This window comes from Rhineura floridana, chromosome 15 (assembly GCF_030035675.1).
Source record: "Rhineura floridana isolate rRhiFlo1 chromosome 15, rRhiFlo1.hap2, whole genome shotgun sequence".
NCBI lineage: Eukaryota > Metazoa > Chordata > Lepidosauria > Squamata > Rhineuridae > Rhineura > Rhineura floridana.
Genome location: NC_084494.1, coordinates 31,086,207 through 31,098,824, shown reverse-complemented (window position 1 = coordinate 31,098,824; position 12,618 = coordinate 31,086,207). Strand labels below are relative to the sequence as shown.

Genomic DNA, 12,618 nt, shown 5'->3' with positions numbered 1-12,618 from the left:
CTATTGAAGATGGAAGATGAAATTAATAGGGATAATGGAATAATGGCTATTGAAATTATTGGACCTAACAGATTTTGATGAGATGGATTAATCGAAATGTTTATTTGGAGAAAAATTGATAGATATATTTCTTAAAGAATTGAAACCTCTCTTTGACTTTTTGTGGAAAAATGAGATTTGATGATTAATTAAGATAACTACTGGAGGAAAGTGATTTTATAATATAATTTAAGAGACAGGATTGTTATATATTGTAGACCTATAACTGATTTGATCTGTGACTAATGGGAAGTCAATATTTTATTTTTTTGTTTAATCATTTTTGTTTTGTTTTGTTTTTTGTCTTTGAATGTTTTATGATTTTGTTTTGTATGTTTTATGAAAATCTGAATAAAAATTATTGTAAAAAAAAAAAAAAAAGGAAAGTGGTATTTTAGATCCTAAATGACTGTAGCCATGAACATCTTGTCACCCGGTCTGAGCAACGCCATTTACCACAAGCTGTACCTGCAATCCCTGGCATCCCAGGTAGGGCTGAGAGAGACCTCCGTCTCAAACCCCAGAGAGCCAGTCAGCGTGGACAATTACTGAGCTAGATGGACCGGTGGGTTTGACTCAATGTAAGGGAGCTTCCTATGACATCAGGCTTTGGCTCACAGCAGGTCTCTAGTAGAGATCTTTTACATCATCTTCCACCTGATCCTCTTTTACCTGAAGATGCTGGCAGGGACTGAACCTGGAGCCTTATGCATGCAGAGCAGGTGCTCTTCCACTGAGCGATGGTCCCTTCCTCAAGCACAACACTATGGAGGATGCATCACAGCCAGCAAAGATGCCCAACTGGAAGTCTCTGGATCGGATGCAGCACTCAAAGCCATTTAATCTCGTCCCCAGCAGCCCTGGCAACTCCTCTGTTTTGCATTTTGCAATGTGTGAACGTATATATCTTCATACAGCGCTGCTCATTGGTAGGTGGCAGTGACTTTCTTAGGAGGTCAGTTCGTGTGGCTAAATTCACTTCTGCCCACCGGACTAGCAGCCCTCAAGAAAGACTACAGAAGCCGGCCACCTCTGCCAGAGGGTACACCAGACTGACCACATAGCAATGACACTGCTAGGCAGTTCAAAGACTCGACGCATAGGACCATAAACACAAATCTGCATATGCTAATTTATACATATAGATGCAGTTATGGAATTTAAATGTCACAGAAGGCAAGTCAACAATTTGCCATCCAAATCACCCCAGAAAAATTTCTCAGTTAATTTATGCACATCCCAGATCACCCCAAACCAGTTCTTCTTTAATTCATTTATCTCCAATTAATTTCCAGCTCCAAATCAATTCACTTCCCCTTTAATTACCCAGTTCATTACCCCCATATACACTCTATATAAAGTTATCTTAAGTGATTCCTTTAAATTAATATCCCATCAGTAGTCCAGATCACTCCACACCCCCGCCAATTAAACTCCGTGGTTAGATCACCTGCTTTGCATGCAGAAGGTCCCCGGTTCAATCCCCAGCATCTCTGGGAAGGGCTGAGAGTGTACCCTACCTGAAACCATGGAGAGGCACTGCCAGTCAGTGTAGACAATACTGAGCTAGATGGACCAATGGCCTGATTTAGTGTAAGGCAACCTCCTAACCAAGAACACTAAGGCCCACACCTCGCAACGCCCCTGCCATGTAAGCAACCTTAGTGTGAAGCCATGATAGGGAGCACTTACCGGGCAGCTAGGAAGAGGACACAGCTGACTGCAAGATAGGCCAGCAGCATGAAAAGCCAAACGGCTGGGGAGAAAGGGTCCAGGAAGGAGAAATACCCTGGTTTGCGTCCCTGTGTAAAGAAAAACAGTAAGGTAACAGGAGAGGCACACTGAACCATCTGCTCCATCACTTTTCAGCCCTAGCCCAGCCTAAGCATTGCCTATCCCCAGTGGTGGCAACTGGTGTCCATTGGGACTGGTAGGCGGAAGGCAAAGAGACAAGCAGTCGGTGGAGCCAGAGCCAATGAATGAGCTCATTCTAGTTTTGTCCCCATCTTCCTCCCTGCTGAGTTCTACAAGAGTAATACTGAGACTAAGGAGGAAGAGCCGCCCTTTCTGGACTGGTTGTAAAGAAGACGTTGAGGCTGGCAGAAGGCAGTCTAAGGCTGGTGGGCCAGCACCCCATTTGCCCTAATAGACCAGTCGCCTTTGCCTATCCCCAATATAGGAAGACTGGGCTGTTTCAATTGGCCTAGAGTGCACTCCAATTCAAAGCTGCCACCGTGGAAGTAGAGCCGGCTAGTGGCTCCATGTTAGTGGAGCAGGGGAATCCACTCCGGGTTTCAGTCCAAAGTAAACCACCTTGCACAACTCCTTGAAAGTTCGGACTAAAACCCGGAGTGAATTCCACTGTGCCACTGACATGGAGCCACCAGGTGCCACTGGAGCCAGTGCTCCTTGCAGTGTTCCTGAAAGAAAAGTGAACTGCTAACTGCTAATTTCATATAGCTACCCAATTAGCTTCAATGCTCTTCTCTTTGCTCTAACACATCTTGAAGGAAACCGGCTTGCTGACATTATATCTGGGATTCTGGAGGCTGTTTCAGAAGTTGCTGACTCAGGGTTGCTACCTTGATTTTTGCTGATTCATGATAAGCCTGGGTGTTTCGGCTATGCTCCCTTGCTGCATTTAAGGGCCTTTCACAAATAACAGGATATTTATTAAAATAACATTCCTCCAAGAAGCTCAAGACAGCACACACCCATCTTTTCTTCACTCCCGTTTTATCCTGACAATGTCCCTTTGAGGCTACTGACTGGTTCCAAGTCATCCAATGAGTTTCATGGCTGAATGGGGATTTGAACCCAGCTCTCCCTGGTCCAAACCCAACATTCTTACCACTGTTGCTTATATTAGCACAAATATAATTTATGATCCATCAAGCCGAATGCAGCCAAGAGCCACATATGGCAGCCTTCCAGTTTGACAGAACTTGCCATTTTTTGCTGTCTTCCTAAACTGGAAAAAAAGAAAAGATGTGTGGGATGGTGTCAAACCTCCACTCTGGGAGAGAGAGTCATTCAGAAGGCAGTTCCTTTAATCAGAATTTCCCATTATCAAGCTTTAACAAGAGTGCACTACATCAAATATAAGGCTGGGTACACACCATACATGTAAAGCCCAAAGAATCCTGGGAACTGTAGTTTACCCCTCACAGAGCTACAATTCCCAGCATGCTTAACAAACAGGATTCTTTGGAGGAAATAGCATGCTTTAAATGTACGCATTAAGTGTATACAGCCTAAGAGTCAAAACCCCACCTACAATCTTGGCATCATCTATTCTCTCAACATAGTTAGTGGGCTCTGTGAAATGAGAAACTGTCTCCCAGTTGTGTCCTTTGCATCATCTGCCCATTTATTTAATCTCTCACTCCTGTTGCCTCCCACTTCCCTAAGACGGGCTACACATACCATGTGTACGCGATACAGGATGCTGATCCCCAGGGTCATGAAGGGCTTGGAGAAGTCGATGACCTTCTCCCGCTCAGCTGTGATGGTGAAAGCGGCCACCGCCAGATCGGCTTTCTGCAAGACCAAAGCACAGTGACCCCTGTCTGTCACTCAGAGAATTGCACATCCAACCTCCACTACTCGCCCCCTGCAAAGAAGCTCTGCCCTCTGCTGCCACTACCCACCAGCTTTTCTAACTGCTCAGAGTGAAGGCATCAGCAATAGATTGTTGGCAAACAGTGCAGCCTCTCTGAAAGAGATGAAAGACCACTTTGGCAGTGGAGGGGGAGGACTTCAAACAATACCTTGGGAGCAGGAAGGGGGTGGCAGGCAAGAGAGCGTTGGGAGGCAAGAAATGCAGCTGCAGGGCAGGAAGGCCAAGTTGGTACTGAGGGTGCATGGGAGAGACACTGAATTTTACATACTGATTTGTGGCAAGTTTCCAGTACCTTTTATAGAGAGAATGCCTTGATCTCTTATGCAGTGAAAACTAGGATGAGTTTACACATTTACTTCTTAGAGAGATTTCCAACCACATGGTTAGGAAACCCTGACATTCTCCCATACTGAATGCATATTTGACATATAAATAGGTCCCCATGCAGTGAAAGAGTGTTATAGCCATGAATTTCTTCCTTTCACATCTTCCTTCGGTATCTCTTAGGGCAGGAGTAGCCAATGTGGTGCCCTCCAGATGCTGCTGGACAACAGCTCCCATCATCCCTGACCATGCTGGCTGAGGCTGATGAGCACTGGGGTCTAGCAACATCTGGGGGGGCTCAGGTTAGCGAATCTTGTCCTAGCGGACTGGAGGAACCACTCAGCTGACAGGCAGAGTTCTTGGTATCACCCTCCAGCAGGGATGGGTGAATACATCTGCTTCAGTTCTCTACATTTCCATATGTTTGCAATTTTTTTAACAAAACAATCTTCATGAAAATTCATAAGCGTTTCAGCACAAATTTTCCTGATAAATACATTTTTTATATGCAATGTCTCCTAAAATACACATTTTTGCAAACAATTTCCCCATATATAATGGATTTTTGAATGTTATTTTCACAAATGCATGTATTTATATGCACATTTCTACCCTACTATATTCATTTTTGTACATATTATTTGGCTGGAGAACTGTACTGAAAAATTTGGAGATGTGTGAATTTAAAAGGATGGCTTTGTTTTGGTTCTCATACTGTTTTGGAAAGTGTGAATTAGTTACATTCGCTTTTAAATGTCAGCTGAATCTAATTTCTCCCTTATCCCTACTAGAACAACAACAGATGGGGAGTTCTCTCTGTGGTCCATGATGTCCTTTTTATTACAGCCCCCTGCTGGAAAAAAAGGGAGGAACCCACAGAATCCACTGCTCATTTATGATCTCCCCAAATAAGTATTAGTTTGGGTCTGAGACTTGGTCTACGCATGCACCAAAGTGAGGTGGTAGAAGAGAGAAGTGGAAGAGTGGATTGCGCCACCTCAGACTCCAGTGGCAGGGAAGGTGTTCCTGAACATTCTTTCACATAAGCAAAAACCTCCCTGAAAGATAAAGCTAGGAATGTTTTAGCCGCGCCCACTCCCTGCTGTGCTGGTTTTCTATTTGCAGGTACAGGTACAGGAATATAGGTGCATTCAAAACTCTGACCATCTGTCTGCAGTCAGAAGTGGTACAGTCCATTCTGAACCTCAAAACCTTACTATACTGTAGACCGGGCCCTTCATTTGGGGGAGAGAGGAAATCAGCAGCAGTAGGGCCTGGAATTCAGAGAAACCCAGCAGACAATGAGCAAATAGCATGGTCATGGCAACTCAGCTACAAAGAAAAGGGACTCTGCGCATGCTTAGATGCACTTATCCTCTCCCACCAGCCTATACTTCTTGTGATGAGATTCTGGATCTGGCACTAAAGCCAGCCGGTAAAAGAGTCCCCATTAGTACTATCCAAAACTACGGTGGGGGAAGCTATCTTTGGGGAAAGTTTGGGCCAAGGAGACCCCATTGGTTCCCCCACCAACAAAACAGCCATACCCTATTAATGAGCTCTCCCACCATGCCGGTCCAAGATCCATTGGGCTCAGGCGCCCCATAGAGGCCATCATCCACCAGTTTGATCTGGAAGCGGAATTTAAGGATATCTGCGAGTTCATGGAGCATGTCCACACAGAAGCCCTCATACTGTTCTGTGCCAGACAGTTCCTGGAAGTTTGCACGGCGCATCACATAGGGGTTCTCCTGTAAGTTAGGGAAGGAAAGCTCTGTCACTTTCGGTTCTCTCCGTTGCTCATTTTTCCACCCTTAAATTCAGTTCTGCAGCGATTTGCGATTTTCATTGTTAAAAATTCTCATGAAAATTCTTCAGCATTGTAGTGCAAATTTCTCCTACTAAACACATGGTTGTACGTGGTTCTGATGAACGTACACATTTGTGCAAGCAATTTCTTCCAACGTAATGTGTTTTTGTATGTTTTCACTAATACTTTCATTTTTGTGCACATTTTCTCCTAAAATATGCATTTTTGTCCACATTGGTTGGAGAACCGCAGTGTAAAATTCAGGAAAGTGCAAATTTCAAAGGATGGCTGTGTTTCGGCTCTCGAAAAGTGCTAATTTGACAGATCCAACTTTTAATGTGAACTGAATCAAATCCCCCCCTTGCCACCTGTGAAAGAGGACAGGGAGACAGCATGAAATCCACGTGTGTGATGCATCTGCACTTGTGCCCTCCAAGTTCTAGCAGAAGGCTACATGCAAGTTTCATCAAGGCCTTGTAAATTTTGGACAGGCAAACCTTGATTCCGAGAAGGTCTAAGAGCAAACCCCGTTCCTCGGCCACCCAAAACAAAACGCCAGGGACCTTATATGAAGGTCTATCTCAGTCCAAATGTTCAATGGCTTCCATCAGCAGCCAGCCAGATATCTCTGAAAGCTTACAAACAGGGCTTGAACGTTGTGTTGTGTTCTGGCAGCACCTGATATTCTCATATTTATATATGCTTCCTCTGTGTGTGAAAGGTCAATTTTGCTATCACGGGAAGCAACTGCTAGGAGCCACTCTCCTCCTCTGCGAATGTGTCTGACCCAATGTTCTTCAGCCTTGGGTCCCCAGAGGTTGTCAGACTACAACTCCCATCAACCCCAGCCAGCTTAGCCAAGGCCAAAGATGATGGGATTTGCAGTCCAACATCTGGGGGCCCAAGGTTGAAGAACAGCGGTCTAACCCTTTTTGTCAGTCTAAGCAAGGGGCCGACAAGATTTCTCGTGGCAGTGAATTCTGTAAATAATTATGCACTGTGTGCTGCAGTACTTTTGACGGTCCTCATCTAGGGCTGAGTCAGAATGACCCTCTCCACAGCACCACTCTATTTGTGGGGGACAGGAACAGCAGTTTTGACTCCTTCTTTCAGCAGGAGGGAGGAACTATCTTGATTGGGGGAGCACTTTACCTTTTACTATCTTCTGTCTTTTAAAAAAACAACTCTCACACTCTCTACACAGCACTTTATTCTCCTCCCAGCCGACTCTGGAGCCACACTATATATTGACAGAAGACAAAGCTAACTAAGAACCTAGTAAGAGTCCCACGGAATCTGACCAAAGGCTCATCTAGTCCACCATCCTGGTCTCCCAGTGGCAAATCAGATGCCTATAGGATGACCGCAAGGAAAACCCAACCGCACTCTCCCAGCTTTTGATACTAAACAACTGGTACTGCAAGCTGCATCACCTCCAACAGTAAAGGTAGAAGATGGCCCTTTTGGCTAGTGGCCATTCTCAATTCAGAAGCACACTGCCTATGCCAGTGGAAATAGAGCACAGCCATGAGTAGTCGCCAATGGCAGCATTATCCTCCATGAATCTGTCTGATATTTTAAAGCCATCTAAGTTGGAGGCCAGTGACCATTGCTGCCTCCTGTGAGAGCAAGTTCGATAATTTAATTACGCGCTCAGGTTCCAGCATCTTCTGCGAGGAGAAAAATGGCAGCCACCCTCCCTGAGGAGGAGCTCTGCACAGCAAGAGAGCGCTTGTTGTTTGTTTAAAAAAAGACAGAAGGTAATAAAAGGTGAACACTCACCCCCAGCTGTGCAGGGTAATCTTCCCCCGCCCGCAAAAAAAAGCTCTCCTCCTCTTTCTGAGCCAAGCTGCACCAATTCAGATCACCCCTATCCTGAACCAATCAGCTAAACTGAATTATCCCGAGCACCAGGACTGTATCCAACACTAGTCCTTCTCAGAGTAGATCCTCTGAAATTAATGAACATGGCTAAGTTAAGTCCATGAATTTCAGTGGGACCACTCTGAGTAAAACATAGCTTGAAACAACCCATAGGGTGGTAATTCAACACGAGTCCTATTCAGAGTAGACATATTTATGTTCATTAATTTCATTGAGTCTACTCTGAGCAGGACTTAGATACAACCCATAATATTTGAACTATGCCCTCTCCTTAGACCAAGGGTAGCCAACATGGTACCCTGCAGATGCTGCTGGAGTCCAAACTCCATCATCCCTGACCATTGGCTATGCTAGCTGGGGCTGATGGAGAGCTGGAGTCCAACAACATCTGGAGGGCAACATGTTGGCTACCCTCACCTTAGACAGATGTAAAGAAGAACAAGCCTCTTAGATATTGAACACCAGCCCTGCATGACCTGCGACCAAGGAAGCCAAATATTATTCACTGGGGCTAGCCAATGGCAGTGCCCTCCAGGTGTTGTTGGATTCCTGCTCCCATCGGCCCCTGCCAGCATGGCCAATGGCCAGGGATTATGGGAGTCCTAGTCCAGTAGTATCTGGAGGGCACCACACTGGCTACCCTTCATAAGCCATGCATGGCAGGCCATCAGGGATTCAATAGTCCTCCTGTTTTGCTGCCTGCCTAAGACTGCAAAACCAAGGGGTGTATTATGTATGACCACAGTACATGGTGAACAGGATTAACAGAATCAAAGATTGAGAATATTAATATATCATTAGACTCCAGATGCAGCACACAGCCAGGCAGCTGCATTTTCTCCTGCCTATTCCCTCCCACTCCTCTGTTTGCTGGGCAGCTTAGCTGGAGCCCTGATCAATTGCAGCAGGTTGGAGAGGTAGGTGGACAATGAGGCCACGTCAGGATGTTTAAAGGTATCACGAATGCTCTCCAGTGTTGAATCCGGCAACCCTAATGTTGAGTGGGCTGCTTTCTGCCCTATAGCTCATGAGCTGTGGCAAGCCAGCTTTAATAGCCATGCCAAAGAGGGAATTTCAGCAAGGGTAGCATTTCTCATCCTGGCATGACAAGCTTGTTAAATTTTTCTCCTCTACACAAGTTCAGGAGCCTAGTCCTTTGGGACTTGTCACCCAGGTGATGTGCAAACTTGCTTGTAGAATTCAACTCAAGGCCCAAGAGATTCCTTCCAGGATCCCCCTCCCTGCCCTTAACAATGCCAAGGCAAAGGTGCAGCAAAAGTGTAAGACAATGCTTACTAAGATGGTGGTGACTGTCAGATTCTTGTTGGCAAGGCTCTCCGAGACATTGATGTCCAGGGTCGTGGCATTCATGGCAAGAGTCCTGTTGGAGTACCACACCCCGATCTGTAGAGAAACGAGAGTGTGCGAATGTCTCACTACCCCAGGGGTCAGAAACCTTTTAAAGCCCAAGAGCCACATTATCTTCTGGGCAACCATCCAGGATCACATGCCAATTGTAGGTGGCACCAGAGACAGAGGTAGGCAGAGCAACGGATGTAAGTTTCTACATACACACATCTCTGCCCTCCATCCATGCAAGCAGGAAGCATTATCAGAATTCAAGGACACAATCTAGCCAGGCAAAAACACTCAAGGAGGGTGTGGCTGGGGAGGTCCCAAGGGCCAGACAGATAGACTTGGGGAACTATATTCACCCCCCAGGCCTGACATCCTCACCTTGCACTAGACTGATTGTGTGTGTGCCGGTGGGTGGCGGTGGCAAAGGGGAATCCATGACAAAGGGACCGAGAATTCGGTAACATAAGGACGTCTGTAATTCTTCACACTGAAACTTCAGATTTTGGAATGAATTGGAAACCTGACATAATTTCATTCCATCCTCTTTTTAACTTCCTTGCAACATGAGCGCACACTGAACTGCAGCCTGAAGCCTCTCACGGCAATCAGATATTATAAAACAAGAGTCGACGATGCAAGATAAGGAGCTATACTCTCAGCTGCGTGATTTGGGTTGCCTTGGCTCAGGATCTGGACTCGGAAGGAAGGGCGAGGTATGCAGAGCACCCCTCTTACCTCCCGGTGTCCGTGGCGGGCTTTCTCCAGGATTCGCAAGGTATAATTGGTTCTCTGACCCTTGCTGTTGAACTCCACGCGCCCAGTCAGCCCATCATACTCTACCTGGCCAGGGATGGAGAGACAGAGATGGGAGTTGGAAGGGGGAGGAGAAGACAGAGAGGGAAACAGGAAGAGAATGAAAGATAGTGAGACATGGCCAGTCTTGGGTGAAGTCCGTAATCGGCTCAGAATGGCCAACACTGGATCCTTGCATCTCTTAGATTCACTGATATTTGGGAACTCTGGGTTCCTGTGTGTGCCATTTTAAAGCATCTGCAGACTGGCATATGAAGGAGATATCAAAGATACAACATGCAGATATACTTTTTAAAAAGAAATTATTTTTCCAAAACAAAAAACAAAAACAAACATAATTGATCCTGCCCAGGAGACTGGCAGAGCAGATGTGATGTCCAGAAGCCTGGAGATCATCGCTGCCAGAGCTCTGGCTTCTATTGACTGAAATGGGCTCTTCTTCCCCATTCACTGGCTGGGGTTGCAGTGATGTCATGGAATGTTCATAAACATTGTGAATTGCTCAGCGGGGGCAGCTTCTCAAAATAAAGGGTCTACGTACAGAAGGAGCTGTGCACTGTTAGCAGGAATGGGTATGAAAAGGCAAAGAGGGGCCCTGACAGCTACCTCAGGCAGCAGAAAAGGAGGCAAGGCCTGTAATGATGGGAGAAGAAGGTGCAAGCATTTGGTAGGCCATTCTGAGAGACCAGGCAACCCGCATCAGCTACCTACGAGGTGCAGATGTCTATCATTTGGAAATTAAGCAGAACACCTAAACAGAATTCAGTGGTGGCTAGTGGCTCCATGTCAGTGGGGCAGTTGAATCCGCTCCTGGTTTTACTCCGAACTGAAGCTGAAGCACCTTGGACAGCTCTCTGAAAGTTCAGACCAAAACCCAGAGTGGATTCCACTGCCCCATTGACATGGAGCCACTAACTGCCACTGTACCTCTACAGTGGAATACTTAAACATGTCCATCTAAGAATAAAATGACAAATCCTACCCATCCCACTAAAAGATGAGCACTAAAAGGCCAGAAAACGTATTTCACTACCCTCCCAATTAACCATCAAAAGCCTGGGTAAACAGAAATGTTTTAGCCTGGTGCCTAAAAGCAAGCAATGATGGTCCCCCACTTCCTTGGGGAGAATATTCCACAAACAAGGAGCCACTACTGAGAAGGCCTGTTCTTGTGTTGCCAGCCTCCTCACTTCTCTTGGAGAAGGCACACAGACAAGGCCCTCTGATGACAAACACAATGAGAAATAAAATACCGGGCCACAGTTTTTCACAGAGAACTTGGATCCAGTTCTCGTATTTGCTCAAACTCAGGCCAATGTTTGTGCTATGTTTGGGGCAAATCTAATCCACACAAGTCAGTCTCAGGACACTCTTCATCATGCATAAAAGGCTAGATATATTATAGGAAATGGAACTTGCCCATTGCAAGCAGAGTCATATCTCACCATGCGCAAGTAGTTCATGAGGCTGGTTCCATGCTGCCAGATGTTAGATGAAGTGCAGGCCAGCGGCTTGACCCCAATCTCCTGGCTGCGGTTCAGCTCCCGCACAGCACTCACCACCACATGCACCGCATCAAACATCAATGCTGCTGACAGCTGGAGGGGAGCAAATAATACAGCCACTCTTAATTATCAGGTGGCCTGGAGGGTGGGGGCCCTATTAGTATCATCATTAATTTATTATTTAAATCATTTTTATCCCACTCTTCAGCAAATAAGGCTCCCAGAGCACTTCTATAATAATAGTAGGTCTCTGCCCTCTAAAAGACACAACACAAAAGGAAAAGGGATTGGTAGGGAGCAGGGTAAAAAAAAGGAAAGTCAAGCATTAGTTTTAAGTTATGAAGTTCTTATATGCGTTATTTTTACAAGGCCAGGGCAATGCAAGCACCTGCAACTGTTCCTTCTCTGGTTGACAGATGGAACCAGGTTGGTCTTCCACTTGCTGAGATGCTCTTCCTGGGTCTCTAACCTATCCTTTCAGTTATAGTTTTGCTTCTATAACAATGCTTAAACATCTATGTAGCAGCAAAACTGGAGGTGGATTAAATGAGTCATTATCGAGTTCATACTCTAAAGCTGAAATTAATGTTTTTCTCAAAAGGACAGCCACGTATCTTAAAATAAGAATTTTACATTCTGCATTAGGGATGTGTAAAATCCCTCAGAGAAACGTAATTAACCTTAATCAAAACTATTTTCACTTTCCTAGAAATTACTCAGATGCTTTGTCAGGGGAGGCATAAACAATATCACTTTGTATTTCACCTTCGGGAAAAATCTAATGCCAACAGGAATATGAAAAACATCTGTGAAAATTTTGCTAGTCTTATCAAAACACTGTTGCCCGAGGAGGATCCTTCATGTTTATTTCAACTCTTCTTTGGCTGAAATTTCAATAGCACCTTTATTCTGCATGGATGTTCAGGTTTCAGTGATGGTTTTCAGTTTTCATTAAGTCTGTGTATGTCGTGTTAAAGGCTGCAATCCTATATACTCTTACCTTTTTTTTTTTTCAATAATTTTTATTCAGATTTTCATAAAACATACAAGACAAAATCATAAAACATTCAAAGACAAAAAACAAAATCAAAAATAGTTAAACAAAAAGAAAAAAAAGAAAAAAAAATAAAAAATAAAAAATAAAGAGTAAAATATTGACTTCCCATTTGTCAAAGATCAAATCAGTTATAAGTCTATAATATATAACAATCCTGTCTCTTAAGTCATATTATAAAATCACTTTCCTCCAGTAGTTATCTTAC

The 12,618-nt window shown here is 44.9% G+C and overlaps 1 protein-coding gene across 2 annotated transcripts in view; it reads right to left on the bottom strand.

Annotated features, from left to right (window-relative positions):
• The window catches only part of GRIK5 (glutamate ionotropic receptor kainate type subunit 5), a 98,686-nt gene that overhangs the window by 19,845 nt on the left and 66,223 nt on the right, over positions 1-12,618 (bottom strand). For both annotated transcript variants that reach the window (XM_061596459.1, XM_061596458.1), the window contains 6 exons: positions 11,297-11,449; positions 9,774-9,878; positions 8,976-9,083; positions 5,533-5,736; positions 3,466-3,579; positions 1,732-1,841 (listed from right to left, as the gene is read on the bottom strand). In XM_061596459.1, coding sequence (XP_061452443.1) covers positions 1,732-1,841; positions 3,466-3,579; positions 5,533-5,736; positions 8,976-9,083; positions 9,774-9,878; positions 11,297-11,449 — 794 coding nt within the window. The remainder of the gene's footprint in view (positions 1-1,731; positions 1,842-3,465; positions 3,580-5,532; positions 5,737-8,975; positions 9,084-9,773; positions 9,879-11,296; positions 11,450-12,618) is intronic.